Raw genomic sequence first — 19,301 nt, forward strand, 5'->3', positions numbered from 1 at the left:
GGAGTTACTGGCAAGCTAGCTATACAAATCCATCGTGAAAATGTCATTTACACTTTATGATTTGTGTGTGGACAGTGAATAGTAGCTCACAGGTTTAGAAAAACCTTAAACTGTAGAATGAAATTCCTTTTTTTCCTTAAAAGGGCACTTGGTGGGGTGCAAGCTGCAGTGCCCACCCTGGCTGCACAGGGATGAGTTCTCTCAGGTTATGGTCCGTTCACAGCTGCAAAGGTGATTGGCGAGGTGTGGTCAGTTCTTTGCTTATCTTTATCTGTAGTGCCCATTTCATTATAGAAGAGACAAGCTCTACACACAGCCATGATGAGACAATGGAGAGAGGCTGATCAGCTACCCAGGCCTCCAAAGAGAGCGTGCTACCCTAGTGTTTGGAGTACATTCTGTGTGTCTGCTGCTTCCTGGGACTCCACACAGCTCTCCAGTCCTCTGACAGCCGGATAGAAAGCATGAGGCAGGTTTACTTGTTTACCCTCATTTTGTCTGGCTACTGAGCAAGGATTCACATGAGACAGTGTATCAAAGTACACAAGTTTAGCCTCTGAAACCAGATTGTTTCAACTTGAATCCTGGCTGGCTTTCATTCTTCAGAACTTTGGTAACTTTAGTTTACTCTCAGGGGCTATGTTTCCATGTCTATAAAAGCGCATCTTTATAGCTGTCTGGTAGAGTGATGGAGAGCATTGTCTGTCCCTATAAAGGACTTAAAATAGTACCTAGTACATGGAAAGCTCTGGAAACATACTATTATTAACGTTAATATGCACATAGGATGAGCTACTATTTTACTCTGGGCTTTGGGACCATGGCATCTTAGTTGTGATCGGTGTATTTCAGTGCACAGTAGACAGGTGCCCATGTGTTCCAGAAGCACAGGGCAGAGGGCCCTAATGAAAGAAAGGTCTTGTTGCAATATCCATTCTAGAGTGTGGAAGTTGGAGTAGCTTGCATAGATTTCTCCTTTGCACGAACGTGTGTGTGTGTGTGTGTGTGTATGTGTGTGTGCGCGCACACATGCGTCACATGGCCAACCTCTTCCCTTCTCCACTCTGTTTTGGAGACAGGATCTCTTACTGAACCTGGAGCTAACCAGAGTCAGCTGGAATGGCTGCTCTCCAGCACCTCTTAGGGGTCTGCCTGTCTCTGTATCCCCAGCTACGGGTTATTTGTGTGTGCTGTGGCACCCAACTTTTTACATGGGTGCTGCCTCCTCTCATGCAATGGGACTGCAGGAGCATACACCTTCCTGGCTCAAGATTACAGATTTTTCCTTGTTGAATTCCTTTTAAAACACCCATTGAGTGTCAATGATCTGCCCAAATTTAGAGTAGAGGCAGGCTAGAACCTGCTGTGATCTGAGGCAGAGGCCAGCCTAGAGTGTGTTGTGTCTCCAGTCTTCCGTGAGCCTGTGGGCCTGTTTTGTGGTAATCAACTGTGTTAGACTGCTAGGGCAGCTTCTCAGAACCCCGACTTTAATTGTCTCTGGCTCCTGGGAGCTCCCCTGAAGGTAATTTGTGCCAAGCCATCAAAATAATGATGATGGTCATTGTCTTCTGTTTGCTTTAAAGTTGTCCATCCCGGTAATGATCACCTAACAGGGAAAGAGATTTCTTCTTCTAGACATTTGTAAATGCCTTCTTTGAATTTAGGCGACTGGGTAACCAATCTGATTAAAACCTGGATCTCTCAGACCTGTCTGAGGAATACATCTGTGATGAAATTAATCAGTTGGTTTGAAAACAGAGACAAAAGAGGGTGCTTCAGGAAGTGTATGTTGGGTGGGTGTTGGGGGGAATCAGAAATTGATGCCATGAGCCACTATAACCTTATAGGTTTCAGATGACTTATAATTCATCTGTAATGGGAAAAATACTTTACTGTGGAGATAATATCTTGGGATAAATGCAAAATCATAGACTGTGTTATGGATGTGTTTGTGGATGCATGTGAATTGCAGGGAGTGATTTTTTTTCCTTCTCAATGTAATTTAGATTAGATAAGATGACGAATAAGCTATACACAACAAGAGCCCATTTGATGTAATGTGTGTAATTTTAAACATAAAACCACCATGTTTTAGAGCTGGAAGAGACCCTTAGCCTGCACGTAGTGCATATCATTTTGCAGACAGAGAAAATGAATCCCAGAGAATGCATTGGCTTTGCCTCTAGTGTGGACTGGGTCTGAGATAGGAAAATTACCAGGGCTGATAGGGGGATTTCTGCTGTAATATAACACACAACTCTCGGCACATGCAGATACTTAGTAAAAATATACTTCGTGACTCTTAATAATTACATAAGTTTAAGCAATTAGAATGATGTCATTTCTCAGGTTCTCCTTTGTTTGGGTTATTACCATGGCTCCATAGGGTTTCTCAGCAGGTTCCAAAGAATTCAGAGAAAGTCGTGTATGCTGTTCTTTTCAAAGAAAACCATTGGTTGCCAGAGAGATTGAGTTTTATATCGTTTCATATCGTAGGGATTTTAATAGGAAGTCTACAGTATTTGTACATGAATTCATTAAGCCTAGATTAGCCCTATTATAATTACTCAGAAAGTAATCCAATTGGAAATATTTTTCTCCAGGTATAAAATACACAGTTAGCTGGGTAGCCACACTTTTCTACTTTTATCAGCCCCATAAAGTAGCAGTAGACTTGGACATAACTTTCATAGTATACAGAATGCAGTCATAAAAAGTATTATTCCTAAATCTATTTTTTTTTATGTTCTTTCAGTAGTTAAGAGCTTTATACCTCAGTGGTAGGAGTGAGATACACTAGTGGTAGAATGTCATAAAATGCTAGGGACTTTTACTAGCTGTTTCTGTCCTGCCTGCCCCAAGTCAGTGTAGGCTGAAGGCTCGTAAGTGGAGGGTTCAAGATTGATGCTGGCAGCACATTCTGGAAGTAACTGGAAGATACTTCAGGGTTGTTGTTGTTGGTGGTGGTGGTGTGATAGTGGTTGTGTGTGTGTGTGTGTGTGTGTGTGTGTGTGTGTCACCAACATATAAAAGACATTTACTGGGCACCAAGTGTTTTCAGATGGCTCCCAGTGATAGGCAAAGCGTCGGTCTTAATTTCTGACGTGATAAAAGGTGAGGAGAATATGGGAGGGAGGAACATGCCAGAACTTTCCTGGGCCTCTCTCTGAATCAAGACAAAAGGGCTCGGGCACTAAGGGATGGGATTGGTTTGGGACTTCCAGGCCCTTTGAGACAGCCCTAAAGCTTTGCCAAGGCTCATGGGGACTCTGTCCGTGCGTGCCAGGAGGAAGTGGGGGCTTGTGGGTACTGTGCCTGAGCTGTCTGGCCTTGGAGACACTTAAAGTTAATCACAGCCCTGTGGTGCCACCGAGGGAGGGCCAGGAGAGCCTGTGGAGGGGACAGTGAATTTGGCTGGGCTCCAGGGATGACAGACCTGCACCAAGGCAGGAAGGGCTCTGCCTAAGTGCTCTGTTGGGCTCAAACTTTGCTTTATTTAATTTAGCACCCAGAGTGTTTCCTCAAGTGGATTCATTCAGCTGTCCCATGTGGTCTCTTCCTCTTCTGACCTTTAGTCAGGAGAAAGCGCGTCTCCTTTGGGAGCCCTTTAAACGGGCATCTTCCGTAATGATGGGGCCGGAAGAGGTAGGCAGGGTCAGAGAATGCTGGAAACAGTGATACCTGCTCATTCTCCCTGTACTGTCATTTGAAGGTTAGATGCCACTGAGTCCCGCATTTCAAGGCCCCCCGAATAAGTCATTTGTAAGGTAATACTCAGGAGATCATACTCGAGAAGCCCTTTGGTGTTTCTTGGTAGCGTATAGCCGGAGGGTGACAAGATAATGAATTTTCTTCATGCTCTTCCTATAGTACTGTACTTGCCACACAAGTTTTCAAGCAAGTAGTGAGTGAGGTCATACTACCTCCAGTAATTAAGCTGCAGTGAGTAGAAGACCTTGCATATCCTGCGCCTTTCCACTCATGCATTACTTCAGTCTCCATGGCAGTTGATGAGGTTTCATTCATGAAAATCAGCTATGGCTATGGGCGTCGAGTCCTTCCGGCTAGTTCTTAGAGGTAACAACATGATGAACACAACGCCACCATTCAGACACGACTAAGGCATGGGGAGGCTGCGGAATTGGTCCAAGACCACGTGGTCAGATTTGCGACCTGCTTTGACTCTTTGGACCTCAGTTTTCCATCTTGCTGCTCTGTCCTGCTCTTTGTGATAATGATACCACTGACCCCACTTGTGAGCTGGCTACCATGGACCAACTTCCAAGTGTCAGAAGTTTTATGTGTGAGAGACCCTGCCTGCTCACGGCAGTGCCGAAAGAAAGAAGGGTTTTATTGTCCTGACAGAGGAGGAAATCAAGGCGGAACGAACGTGGGAGCCGGCTAGGAAGGTGGTTCATGCAGGGTTCCGCGGAGTCTTGTTTGACTATACCATCCACGTGTGTGTGGTGGTTTGATCCGCATGAGATTCCATCTGATAGTCAGTCAGGACAGATTGAGCAGTTATCCTGGTTTTGTGCCTGTTAAAAGGCTAAGTCCTGACTCTGGGTTGCTGGATGCAGTGGCCACTGTAACAGTGACTGTGATGTATCATCCCACCTTTTTTGGGGAAGGGAACATAAATGTGACAAGACTGGACTTCAGTTTTGTGAGCTTAGAACACAGGACTGTCAGTAAGGTGGACCGGGAAGACATATCCATCCCGAAGTACTCGTTCAGCAAGCTTGAGGGCCTGAGTTCAAATCCCCAGGATACATACATAAAGCAAGCCAGACATAGAAACACCTACCACCCTGGTGTTGGAGACAGGGACAGGTAGAGCCTTGAAGCTCATTGGCCAGCCAGCTGACATTGATCCCTGGCCTCCATACAAATATGAACATACGTGCAGTCTCACACATGTACACCTTGAAACTGTACACACACACAATACTTTGAATTATTTAATAGGGAAAAATAACATACACATTTTAAAATAAAATATAATTAATAGAAAAATGGAGGGCTTGTCCTCAGTAAGAGGGAGACATGAGCAGGTCTTGCTTTTCAGTGCAGGAAAAAAAAAATCCTTCCTGTGTGCTGATTGACAGCTGTAGAACTTGGGCTGGAGTCTGACTACCTCTTGACCCCTGTGCAGAGCTGACTGAGCTTAGGATACTGAAAGTGACTTACTTAATGGCAAACATGACTCCTTTCAATAAAGCGGCACCCACTTGCTCCAGCTGCTCTTCAGATCCTTTCCCCAACCCTGGTTAGTTGGGTGCAAGTAAAATTTATAGTGCTTTACTGTAAAAGCCCTTGACTTGAGAAAGGGTTTTCTCTCAGTAGCTGAAACCACAGGAGAATGGCGTAAGACAGCTGTCTCCCCAGGTGAGACTTCTTAAATGGGAGTTAAGTGCATGCATTTTCAAGAAACTAAACTGCCCTCATGTATAATTTACCCTGGAAAAGAGGGAAGAATGGGAAGAGGTATGTGATCACATTGTTGGGGAAGTAGTAACTTCACCTCCCCCGGGCTCGGCGAAGCCATGCATACTCTCTCTGTTTGGCAGATCTTGAATGCTGTGGTGTACAGGGTGGCGAGTATGATATTGCAATAATGATGAGGTTTCTCTACCTGTAGTCGGGGACTGTGGTTTGGAATGGTAAATTATTCCTAGCAGACCAAATGGGCAATAAGACTGCCATCCACTTCTCCTCATAAAACAAAGCGATAGATAAATAAAGGACAGCCGACTCATTTAACCCGCATGGCTCTGTGCACTGCTAATTATTAACCCAGGCGCAAGACAGGGGTTCACCCAGAGTGTAGTTAAATCATTTTTAATGGAGGTAAGCACTAGCCATGTGGACGGGCAATACTCAAGAAAATTTCTCATCAGCCACGTTTAGGAATCACCCAGCCTAATTGCCATAACTTATTAATAATAATAAATAATCTAGTCTTTTTATGGGCTGGGTCTCTGGGGACTCCATGCATTACGAGCTCCAGGGTTTGGATCCCTTCCTATCGGATAGCGGTGGGGGAGGGGCACACATCCCTGGCCTCCTATCAGGTTAAAAAAAGGCAGATCTGGGCCTCTTCCTTCTTGCTTCCTTCTTACATCTGAATGACCAGCTCACACATGGCCTTTCATCTGTCTCCAGGACCAGAAGGGCTCCAGGGGCCAAGGGCGGGGGTGGGGGACTAGGGGCTGGGAAACAGGCTTTCTTTGTTCCTCTGGGTGATGGGGGTTGAGGTTTACTCCCTGGGGAAGTGAGTCCAGGCAGAGCCTTGTCTGAAGGAGTTGGTTTCCTCTTTATTGGTGTCCCTGGTACCCTTTGGGCTCATCTTAGTTGTGGTGGTCACTGGCTGCTCTGGATTCTTGTGATTCTGGATCCTTCAAGGGTGAGAAATATCACCATGTCTTACTCAGTGTGGCTTTCCCTGGCTAACTTCGCCTTCCTAATACTGTGCAGTGGTATTAGGATGTACGCCCCCCACCCAAGGTCTGTAGCAAGGAAATGGGAGGTCAGAGGGGGCAGAGAATGACTGTCTGTGGTTGGGTGGACAGAAATCAAACCGCCATACTCCCATTCCAGTTCCTGATCTTTAGTAGTGAATACAGCTGACGGGTTTAGCTGTGGCCGCGCACACAGACTCTAGAGCCACGAATGGTGTGGGGAACCTTGGGGCTGAAATCTTGTGACACCCATTGGTTTGGGAGAAAGTGCCTGTGCGGTGGGTGTAACGCTTAGCTAAAGGGCATGGCTGCTGCTTCTCCTTCCTATTCACACCGTCCCGTCTACAAAGCATCCCAGCTTGAGCTCAGGTGGCCGTTTCCATCTAGAAACACAACGTTTTAGAGAGCCATGATTACAGAGAATGAGATTTAGGAGATGGCACATGTGTAGAACCTGTGTCGGCCTTTATTCAAGTTTCCATGTGAAAATGGAAAAGTTTTTGAAAACACAACAACCTCAAATAGCTACATGAACATTCAGTGAGTTTCAGGAGTGGAGACCTTAGTGGCATTTTGTGCACGTTTGTCTGCAGTGACACATACAGTAGGATTGGGAGGAATAGGGCCGGTAAGTCGGGCCTGGGCTCTCTTCCCCTCGACGGCCGCTGCTTTCCTATGATTCTGGGTTTCAAAACAAGTGTCCCTAGTCAAAATCACGGAGAGGCAGTTGAGGATTGTGGACGGATGTCGAGGCTGCATCTGTGTTTGAGAGACTAATCTCATTTCCCTGATGTTTTCAAGGTTGGAGGTTTTCGTCTGTTTTCATTAAAGGGGAATGACAAATGTCTAATTTGTACTTTGCTAATGACCACAGTGAGCATTTGAACTTTATTAAGGTTAAATGATTCTCATGCAGCCCTGGCTGGCTCAGCCATGAACGGCACGTGCAACCTTAGGGAAGGTTTTTCTTTTATCCGGGGCTCAGTTTCCTCACCTGTAGAGTAAGGTGAGACGGGGCCTTTTCCCCTCCCCCCTCGGTGAACAGGGTCAGGCAGGAGACCTAGGTAGAGTTTAAGGCCCATTGCTCTTGTCCTCAACTCACAGTCTCCGTACATAACTAATTATAATCTGAGCTATAATTGCAACATGCGTGCAACACAGGTGGAAACCGTGAGTTCCCTCTCTGTAGGGGCATTTGTCACAGTGAAGGAGGGCTCCGCCAGGAGTACACGCTGCTCAGAGGGTAGGTGTCCAACTGCGGGGTCCAAGAAGCAAGCACACAGAGACGGTGTATTTCAGGAGCTGCCCACAGCCCCTTCCTCAGCCCCTGGGCAGTGGCATCTCACCGCTGGGTCCGGGTTTGTACTGAAGACGAATTGCCAAGGCTAGGGGATACTGTAGGACATGTGCAGGGGAGGTTTGTGTCTGTTAGAACTTCCGGGTTCTCAAGCCGCTTGCATAAGTGGCACCGTATGTGCTCATCAACTATAAATACCTTTCTGTATATTTCTAATCACCTCTAGATTGCTTCTAAAATCTAACACAATATGTGCTGCATAAATAGCTTTGATGAGGTATTACTTAGGACATAATAACAAGAAAACGTGTTTACCCATGTTCAACACGGTTTTTTTTTTAAAGCCATGTCTTCAGTCTGTGCTTGGGTGACTCCGAAGACGCAGAACCCATGAGAACGGGGCCTGGCTGTGTAAACTAGAGCCGAATCGGTGTAGTGGCACCGATGCAGCCTGTTCTCACTCCACGTGGCTTTCCTCAGTCGGGAGACGGCTCATGCTGCCTGGGAATTGGGAACTTGTAAGAGTTTCTCACCCAAGCCAGAGCAACTTCGAGAGCATGTGTACTGATGAGCACAATTCTCAAAGGGGACATTGTAGGAAGGGAAGGGGTTGGCAGGGATGTGAGAGAGGGAAGAGAGGATGGGAGTGAGGGTAATTAGATTGCACTGTATATGTGCATGGGATTGTCAAAGCAAAGGTTTAATTAATGTAATTGGAGGTTGTGTGCCCAAGTGGAATGAAATCTGCAACCTCAAGTTTTCCGATCTGTTAGTGTGCCAGGAGAATGTCTGTTCTATTCATGGCCCTGGGCTCTTTGTGGCCCCATGGGAGCTGGTGTTTCAGGTGATAGTAATATGAAGTTGATGCGACAACATAGTTCTTACCTAGTTTTTAAATTAATATAAGTTTAATTGTAAACTGAGTTTACAAATATAAGGTATGTTCACTGCTAAAGATTAAAATAATATATAAGATCTCATATAAGATTTAAAAAAACTTAATTCTCAGGCGCTGTGGCGCATATCTTTAATCCCTGCACTGGGGAGGCAGAGGCAAGTGGATCTCCCTGAGTTTGAGGCCAGCATGGTCTACAGAGTTAGTTCCAGGACAGCCTCCAAAGCAATACAGTGGAACCCTGTTTCAAAACACCAAAAACCAAAGCAAAAAAAAAACAAAAAACAAAAAAACCCTAATTCTAGCCACCAAAGATAAGCAACATTGTTGTGACCATTGTCACAAACCTCTCTTAAGGTAGCATGCATGGGCGCACAGGCACATAAATGTGTTCGGGATTATATGCTCCATCTTGGCATCTGATATTTTCACTTGAAGTCAAAGTCTTTAACTATAAAAAAAAATCAAAACTCTGTGTGTATGTGGGCATAAGGACATGCCGTGACATCTATGTGCAGGCCAACGGATACATTGTTTTCCTGTCTCCTTTGCATAGATGCCTGGGCTGAAGGTTGGGTTGTCAGGCTTGCATGACTGTTGGCAGCATCCAGTGTCAACACTGTCAACAATACTGCGATCAACCTCTCTCTAGGTTTCTTTTGTATCTTTAGGTATTTTGTTGGATTAAAGTTCTATAAGTGGCAATGTTTGCCCAAGGAATGCAGATTGAATGTTTCTGTGTATGTTACCAAGCTATCTTCTAGAAGCTTCCTTTTGAAGCCCTGCAGACAGAGCAGGTGCTTCTTCTGTCTGGGTGTGTAGCATGAGCATGTGAGAAACATCACTGGTGATTGTGAGGCCAAGCTCCTGTGTACGTAGACGATGAGAAAAAGTTGATTGCATGTAAGGAGTTTTTCTGCCTGCTGCTTGTCTTGTCCCACCACCATGCCAGCCCCAAATAACGCACAGAGACTCTGTATTTGATATTATGCTGTTGGCCAGTTACTTGTTTCTTATCAGCTAGCTCTGTCTTAAGTATTAACCCATTTCTATGTATTTCCATGTGGTCTTACCGAGAACGGAGGAATGGCGGTTCTGCTTTCTCCAGTCTCTCTATCTTGACTCCTCCTTCCTACTTCCTCTTTCCTCCTTGTCTCCTAGTCCCTCCTATCTTCCTTTCCTATTGGCCAACAGTGCTTTATTCATTAACCAGTATGAGAAACATATATACATAATGGCATCTCCCATCATTTGCATGTGTGCCTATGGTCACTAAAAGATGTGGAGGAAAACACCACTCTTGACTAGTATTGCTAAACACGGAAATAAGTCGAAAACTTGCCCCATCAGGGTGGAAAAACAAATGGTAGAATACTTATACTATGTAGCCATGAAAATGACATGCCCTACCGTGTATTACAAAGTAGCCATGAAAATGACATACCCTACTGTGTATTAACAATGTAGCCATGAAAATGGCATGTCTTACCTGTATTACAACGTGACCGACTCCCATCTGCAGTGCTGAGCAAAGAAGCCACACATAGACAAAAATGTTGCTTAACTATGCATGCATACTAGACTCAAAGACAAAACACACTTGTCATTGGAAGTCCGGCTGGAACAGCATGTATGCATTTGTGTTTTGTTTTGCTATGGCTGCTAGTGACAAAGTACTTGGCACATAGCAGACGCTCAGATATTTGTGGAAGGAAAACCGCAAAAGCGTGAATACTTACTTGGTCATCTTTCTAACAGACTTTGGCCTAGGATTCACTGTGATGACATGGTGTTCTTACTAGTTACGAGTTACAGTGTGTAGGATGTATACATGCTTTGTTTTACGATTTGAATATGACTCTGAATTCACAGGCCCTTCTATCGTCTTCAACTGATCAGGTAGCTTTTTAGATCTTGACAGGATCATGAGGGCTAGGGTTCGATCCTGAGCTCTTGGTGTACCAGCCTTGTGTCCATTACCTAGTCTTCTGGAGACTCTGTTTCTCTATGAAAACAAGAATGATTACAGAGCCTGTTTTGTAAGAGTGTTGTAATGGTGACATCATGGACATAGAGCATGTCATGTTCACTCTTCCCAATCATACTGCTCATGTTGGGGTTTAAGAGACAGAAGAGTGCAGAGTTTGTGAGTATTGAGCCGTGATTCAGACCCAAGTGGTCTCTACCTGTGGCCTGAACTTGGTGCACAAGGGAGAATATTTATCAAAGCCAATGTGAATGAGCTGATTGTCATGATTTCTTCTTCACTATTACTAACTAATGTTCTCCCCCCTCTCTCCCTTTCTCTCCCCTTCCCTTCCCTTCCCTCTCTCATTTTTCCTCCTGCCACCAGATGTTTTCCAGCAAGGTAAGCTTCACTGCGCCTGGTTGTCCTGTTGGCTATGTTCTTTAGATGGTGGACTCTGTTCTCTCTGAGCATGTGTCTCTAGAAATTTGGGGACCCAATAAGGATGGTGGCCTGAAGTGCCACCATCAGTCTCTTTGGGGCTCTGCATCTCCCTCTGAACCGTGTTTGGGTCTGGATCTGGGGTCTAGACATGTGGGGAAGAGGACAGGGATGACATGGTGCTTGGAAGGAGCAGGTATCCCTGGAGGGGTCTGTCCTTCAAGAGCCCTGCTGCCTTCAGAGGACTCCCTAAGCCAGGTCCAATGGATGCTTCTTTGCTGAGCAAACATGTAGTCATGTGGGTGTGGCCAGGGCAGTTTGTGTCCTCCAACCTAGCTCTATCTCTCCAGCTGTTTCACAGGTCTGGCGAGCTGGAAACCCAAGTGTTTTGTCACTGGTGTCTCTGGCTGGGGTTTGTCCAAACTATGTGTAGACATTGTGCTTTGGAGTCATGACCCGACTAGAACCTTCTAGATGCACATGATGGGGGAATTGCCTTCCAGCCTAGTTTGGGTAACAGTGGCAGGCATGTGTTGTTAGTATGCAAGCTGGGAAATATGTCTGCTGCATCTTTCTGGAACCCAAAGCTGGTTTACAGTAAAGCCTTAAAAATACACCCAGGCGTTCCATAAATAGCTTCCAAATATTCTTAAAGACTCCAGTTTCCCCCCCCTTCCCCCCACCCCACAACTGTTATTTCGCCCCAAACGCGCAGTTCGCGTTACAGAGAATATCTGATCTCTGATAGAAGACAGGTTGTGGGTAACGATGAGGGTTCTGTTGTGTTGTCTTTTAAGAAGTCTGGAGTCGTAGACCTGCTTTCATAAATAATTCAAAGAACTCCAACAAGCTATAAGCAATAAGTTCCATTTGACTAGAGACTAAGAGATGAGCAAAATTGAAAAGGTGTCATGGCTGTCGTGTAATGAGAATGCCATTGTCGGAACCAGTTTCTGCAGTGAGTTCTGGTCCTTGACAAATTGGGGGCTCAGCAAGGGAGCCAGCCCCTGCATGTGAGCTGCAAAACACGACCCAGCTCCCAGCGGATATTTCTCCCCTCGGAACAAAGAGCGCTTGAGTTGGGAATGTGTGTTTCAAGGCCATTGGTGGGGGGAGGAGGAGAGCCTCCCCTAAGGTCTCCTTTTCTGTGCACCACGGCTGAGCCTTCCTGAGTGCTATAATTGATATAAAGAATGGCTAGCACACTGCTCATGTCAAGTTTGTGTCCTTTTTTCCATCAGTCATGGTATTGGATTGATGGGATTTGCCTGTCAGTTGCAATGATACACACAAGCAAAAGTTATAATCATCTACAAATCACTGGCTATTGAGACCTAATAGCATCTGAAAGAGGAAGAGGCCCACAGCCAATAGCTGTCTACCCACCTCGGGCGATGGAGGCGAGGTGGCAGCATTCTCCCGAGGGGTTACGAGGGCCTGCATCCCTGAAGAGAACGGATGTGCCTCTCGATAGCCGCCAGCGGCCTGTAGCTTCTCAGCTGGGATTTGGTGAGCCCTCCCCATCTGTGTAGGGGTTTGGCTGTCTCGGTCTTGTGCAGATCTTGTGCGTGTGACCAGAGCTGCTTGGGGTCCATCTGCACAAGTGCGCTGTCCTGCAAATACTGTTTGCTGCAGATGACGGATCCCTCTGGATATTTGTGATTCCTGGGCTCTGGTTTGATGTCATTGTCCCATTTAGAACTATGCATCCCAGTTACAGTTTCTGCTGGCTTACCACCGCTGACTCCCTGGACACATCTGGTCCTATATTGGTGTGTATGCAGGCAGCAATAAGTGTACTTAGTGTCCAGGGTGGAGAGAGAGTGGGAGGGGGAAGTGGTAGTGGGGTTTGAGGGGGAAGAAATGGAGGAGGCTAGATTTGATGAAAGCATTATATTAATATATGAAATCCTCCAAAAGAATACTCTTCCAAATGTATAGACCAGATATACCTAATTTCTGTTTATTGGTTTTTAATATTTTCCAACTTTGGTGAAACTTATATGCTTTATATCCGTATTTTGTGTAGTGAATTTTTGACCTTGAGTGCCAGAACTTTGGGTTTCGCCATTTGTTGTTGAGGTACTACAGTCCACAGAACGTTTTTATGTTTGAACACACACATAATATTCATCACTGGGTCAATGGAGTTACTGTGAATTATTTACATGGCACTGCTCTTAGAAGACTACTTTGTACTGAGACACCTCAGGAATGATGGCTAAGAGCTTACAGAGCTGATACCCACCACCCTCCCAGTGCTATTTGCTTCCTGCCACTCTCCCTAGGAAAGTACTGCCCAGGTAATGCTGGCGGACGTAGCAGACCAAGCCAAAACATTCTACATCCTGTACACAGAGTCTGAAAACATGGTCATTATGTCCCCAAAACTGGGAGACATGCCTTGTGGCAGAAAGAAATGGCAGAAATCTAGTGTTTGCAAGGCGAAGGATGGCTCTGGTGTCCTTTTCTGAATCCCATTTCATGGTGCCCACTGACAGTGGCCTCTGCCTTCCTGAATGTATCCTGTGGTTTGTTTCAGCATCAAGAAGAGAGGCGCGTCTGCCTGCAGTACACATGTGTGTGCTTGTGTGTGTATGTGTGAGAGAGAGCATTCTGTGTGTGTGTGTCTTTGTCTAAGTGTGTATGAGTGTGTGTGCGCGAGTGTCTGAGTGTCTGTGTGTCTGAGTGTGAATGTATGTGTGAGTGTATGTGTGTCTGTGAGAGGGTGTGTGTCTCTGAGTGTGGCTGTCTTGTGTCTGAGTGTGTGTGAGTGTATCTGTGTGAGGGTATCTGTATGTGAGGTTGTCTGTGTGTATGTGTGTGTGTGTATGTGTATGTATGTATCTGTGAATGAGGGTATCTGTGTGTGCACGCGCATGCGTGTGTATGTGCATGTGTGTTACTGAGCACCATGGCAGGCAGACATGGGAAGCAGGCATATGTTGACAACATCAGACATTCTCAGAGGAAACACAGGTTTATTTCCTCTGGATTGCATTATCTTTTATTTCACTACAGATCAATCTTGTTACAGTAGGTGACAGCCCGGCAGCTACTGCTGGGCCTTTCAGGGCTGTGTGTGAGGCTCGTGTTTGTGGGAGTGCGTTTCTCTCTTGATCCTGTGACATTTTACTTCTTAGTTTGGTGCTTTTGTGTAGATAGAAATGCCACCATGTGTTGTGCTGCTGGGCCGTGGCATCTAAAGACGGTCAAGGACCAGTAGACCCACAGCTGAGTCTCTTCCAGATACAGAGCCAGGGCCAGAGGACCACACTTCCTGTTACTCACAGAGCTCAGGAGCGTCTGGTGACTCTCACAAGCTCCCACGAACCACACAATAGCTCTTCAAGCATGCACTGAGGTACCACACATGGACACTCGACTCCACTCTGCAGTTTCAGGGCTGTTCGTGCCAGTCATTTGATGATGGTGAACAGGCCTGTGGGCATTTGCAAACACTCCCACACATGCATACATGCTTCATTTGAAGCTGCTGAAGCACCTCTTGACTATTCACTCATCCGTAGATCCAACCTTGATTTCAAAATCGAACAGAAACTTAGCAAGCAGCTTCAAAATCAGAACACCGTTGCTCGGTGGGTTTTTTGTAAATAAACACGGGAGCATCGTCTAGATTTAGCTGTTGAGTTAATTCTCTCCGTGCTCAAGTCGCTGCGTGAGCTGAGACCGAAGAGACAAAGATCCCCTCACTCCAGCTTCTGCCTGGGGTTGGGCTCTTGTCGTATGTCATATGTCTACACCTGTGAATAGGTTTCAGGTACTTTGCAGGCCTTGATGACTGGGGAGTGAGCAATACAGTCGCTTGTCATTTTCATGGGTCTAACAGTTGGGCATGCAGGGTAGTTGGTACCTAAGGAAGCAAGGGAGTGAAGTATTTCAGAGTGTGTCAAGTGAAGGAAGTGTTCAAGGGTGATACTCGGGTGCCTGGGAGGGACCCCTTATGTGGTGTGGTCAGGGAGGGACGGTGGATTAGTCGTTCCAGACAATTGTAGGGGAAAGGTTTGCAAAGGAAGAGCCCGTGGGCAGTTACCCAGTGTCCTGGGGAAGCTGATGTGGCAGGAGCTGGTGAGTGGAGAGAAATGTGTAGAATGGGCATGGAGAGCGAGGTAAGAGTGAGGTCTGGGGCTCAGGAAGGAAGCTAGAAGGGGCTGTTCAGTAGAAAAGTGGTCGGGTCTCACAGGAAAAAAAAAATAGCCTTTTCGGCGGTAGAGCAAATAAGCGCAGAGGAGCAATACTGATGTACGAAAACCAGCCTGGTGCTGCATGCCCATTGGGCCCGGGCCCCTCTGAAACCAACACCCTGTCCAAGTTACAAAACCTCCTTTCCCCAATACACATGCATGAACACGTATGTGAGGCATGTGTCTTACTTGTGTGGCATGGTTGGTGCCCATGTATGCCTTTTGCATGTTACATAAATATCTAGGTATCTCTCCTCAGACATCCACAGGCGGAAAATGTGGTCAGGCATGCTTGCAGGCCCACTGAGCATGTGGCAGATTATTTTTCTTGACATTTCCCCCCTGAACTACATGTATTGGTGGCTGTTTACAAAGCACACACGTTGTTTCAGGTGTTGCGAGCCATCTAGAGAGACTTGAAGTGATTGGGAGGATGTTATGTATAAGTACTGTTCATTTTATATAAGGTCTGAAGCACCTGGGTTTGGAGTTCTCCAGAGGGGCCTGGAACCCAACCAACAGATTCCAGGGCATGGCTACATAGGCGACCCCTGGGTTGACCCCTGGATTCTCATGCCCTTTGGCCACAATTCCTTAGCTCCCCATATCAGACAGAAACCATGCAAAAATCTGGATAGCTCTGAACAAGAGGTTTTCCAAGAGCAGCCAGAGATCCAGAAGTGGACGAAGAACTTCAATCCTTGGGCTTTTATATAAAGCTTAGACAAATGAACCAAGACCTGCTTTGTGCCAGGAAGGCCTCTGATACTCTGGAGAGCATAGCTCTGCTTGCAGTGGGGTTACTTAACTTTGCACATTGGGACAGTTGCATAGCTTGGTTCTCGCCTGTAAAATACAAGGAGTGGGGAGCCTTCCCTGATCCTGTCCCGACAATAGTCTTGAAAAGCTGTCTGTGGAGTTAGTAGTCTAAACATTGCCCTGTAAGAGGCTGGGCTATTATTGGCCCTGTCTTGGTGGACACTAAGCATTAAGTTACAGAAGCGGCTTCCAAAGTCTAGTTCAGCCATTTCGAATCATCAGCTCTTGCCCATGCAGATGAGTACTGGGATTCACAATGGATGGCGATACTTTTATTAATGTGAAGAGAACAATAAATCATAGTTCGGTCTTTGGCAGCTAAGTCAAGCTTGTTAATTGTTGGGTGAGCTTGTGGTGGCAGGAGACCACTATCATTTATAATAAGCTCAACCTGAGCTCTTATGCATATTTCAAACTCACTCTGTGGCCGGATCTTAGGTTTCTCCAGCCACTTCAGAAAACCCATCTATTATGAAGAAAGCTTTGACCCCTTAGCATAAATTATGGCTCCTCTGATAATGTCTTACATTATGAAATACTGTTTTCTTTATGAGTGTGGGATTTGGGTAGGTGAATTAAATCTGTTGTTACTGTTTTTTTTAGCCAAATGTGCTAAGTTGTTACTCATGACTATTGACTTGTGAGGATATATTAAGTGGGAAACATTTGGTTCCCTGGCCACACTGCTGTTTATGCTAATGTTCGCTGTGTAGGCATACCATTTCCTTATTCTGCCCAGAATTAATAGAATATTCTGTGCCATGTAGGAAATGCATCTATCTTCCCAGCACAAAATGAACAACATTAGCATTAAATTTTACATCGATTCGCAGTGTGTGTGTGTGTGTGTGTGTGTGTGTGTGTGTGTGTGTGTGTGAAGCCATAGCCATATTTAAGTAATCACATTCTCGATGATGCTTTATCATGGACATATGTAGGACATTCTGTTGTGCTAGGTGATTTTGTTCTAGGTGTTTCTTTCAGTCCATCTGTTGTATGTCCACTCTGGTTTGGGGTGAGATGGTAGTCTCTTTCCCAACTACCCAGAGTTTCAAAATTACCAAATCGGTAAATGTGAAAATTTTGATTCTTCAGTTGAGATATTTGCTACTGAAAAGTGCGGTCTTTCCTTTGAGCTTTTATTGAGGAGTTGGGTGTCACAGTGCACAGTTACAATCTCGGCACTTGGGAGTCTGAGACAAAAAGAAGCCTTGGGATGATAATGCTGGAGTTTGTTGATTCTGAGCACGGGCCTGCTAACTTTGCACACATACTCTGTTGAATTTACTCATCATCAATGCTATAAAGTGAAGCCGATGCAGGACGGAATTGTCGTAGTGATGGTTACATAACCGGTGAACCGAGAGCTGGGTCTGGGTTTTTATTTTGTTTCATTTTTTTCTTCTTAATGATGGTCTATTTTATGGAACAACCTGAGTTATAAGGACATACGAAGGTAGCATAGAGTGTTCTGATGTACTCTGTGCTTGGTTTCCCCTGCAGTTAGTAGTAGGTGGTGTTAGAGGCTGACCGGGTTATGGGCTCCACCCACCTGACTGAGAATATACTTTACTTATGAAATCCAGCTTGAGAGACTGGTTTCTGTGAGCACACGGCCAGAAGCAGGGACACGTCCTTGTCCTCATCAAATGCCAGACCCCCTGGTACCTTAATCTTGACTTCGCATGTGTTAATACTGCCATCCGGGGAGTTGTGTACATTGTAGGGGTCAAACATTCAGACTGGGGGAGGCAGTTTCTCAGATTTTCCTTGTTTATAAATGACTTGATAGTTTTGAGGCATACTCCTCAAATGGATTGTGCGATCGCCTGTGCTGGTATTTGGTGGATGTTGTCTCTTGTGGTGAGGTTTTACCAAGTTTCCCAGGCTCCCTTCAAGCTCCTGGGCTCACACAACCTTCTGTCTGCCCTTGCTGCCTGAGGCTGAGCTGCAGGCTTGTACCTCTTACTGGCTGCTGTTTGCTCTTGATTACACATTTCACGGGTTATTTACACGTGTTTGATGTGCTGCGCGTGTGGAAGTCTGAGGACAATTTGTGGGAGTTGCTTCTCTCCTTCTATTCTGTAGGTGCCAGGGATCAGATTCAGGTTATCGGGCTCGGTGCCGGGTGCCTTTGCCCCGAGAGCTGTCTCTCCCACCCTGTTTCTTTATGATCAGTCTGGAGCTGTGGACTTTTGCAAGGAATAGCCCAGACAGCGGCAACGTGACCTCTCCGTCCTGTCATACCAAGGGTGCACACCACCGCCATGTGATTTATGACTATTGATATGCATCTGATCACTTCACTGAAATGGAATTTGTCAAATTCCTCATCTGTAAAGTGGCAGCTCTCTGTCACCCCCTTCTCCCGGAAGGGTTCTCCGCCAAGTCCACCCCAAGCGCAGCTACGCCTCACGGCATGTATCTGAACGGGTTGTTCTCTTACATGTATCTCCCCTTATTTGGTACTCTATTCATTAACCTATGTATATTTACTAGAATGTATTAGTGCTATAAAACACTTGTAGTAATTTATAACGCCAATTAATGTTGAACTCGTAGATATTTATTTTATACTCCGTGTTATCACTATACTATTAATTTCCTTGTTCAGTTTGCTCCAGCTTGGACCACAGGGAACTCCTTGACATATTAATAATCAAGGGTTGTTTTTTTTTCTTTTACACATTTCTATACTGTATGCGACACCAAGAGATTTTCCAGGGTTATTTCCCAGCTTAGTCTCCCAGTCTTTCCCCTCAGGTACCATGGTTCCTTTGGTAGGAGAATGAAGCTAGGAACTAAAATCTGGGTGTGGCTTTGCTTCTTACTACTGGAGAATGATTCTGTTTGCTCCCTCCCAGCTGACAGCTCAAATACATAGACATAGTGTGTGTTGACCTCTGAAAATATATGCATATCTGTAAATATCTCTGTGTTGACCAGGTTGTCTGTGTTAAATTAAGTTCATCCCACAGTGCTCTCCAACTCGGTCCATTATCATAGAAATAATGCTGGCCTCACCCCCTGCCCATGTCCTTAGGGAGGTTCCCCAGGCTGGGACTTGAGCTCAGGTTCTTTGGCGATGATTTTGTTTTTCTACCCACTCTTGCCCCAACACAGACTGAAGGAGCAATCGTGGACTCCTCCCATTTTCCAGGCCTAGTGTGACCACACAGGCAGGAAAGGGCAGGCTCAAGGGTCCCCCTTCTGCTCC

The 19,301-nt window shown here is 45.7% G+C and overlaps 1 protein-coding gene across 1 annotated transcript in view; it reads left to right on the forward strand.

The window, feature by feature from the left end:
* Nucleotides 1–19,301, forward strand: part of Gfra1 (GDNF family receptor alpha 1) — a 205,118-nt gene that overhangs the window by 47,372 nt on the left and 138,445 nt on the right. Inside the window, exon 4 of the mRNA XM_051199904.1 lies at nt 11,007–11,021. Coding sequence (XP_051055861.1) covers nt 11,007–11,021 — 15 coding nt within the window. The remainder of the gene's footprint in view (nt 1–11,006; nt 11,022–19,301) is intronic.

This window comes from Phodopus roborovskii, unplaced genomic scaffold (assembly GCF_943737965.1).
Source record: "Phodopus roborovskii unplaced genomic scaffold, PHOROB, whole genome shotgun sequence".
Classification (NCBI taxonomy): Eukaryota; Metazoa; Chordata; class Mammalia; order Rodentia; family Cricetidae; genus Phodopus; species Phodopus roborovskii.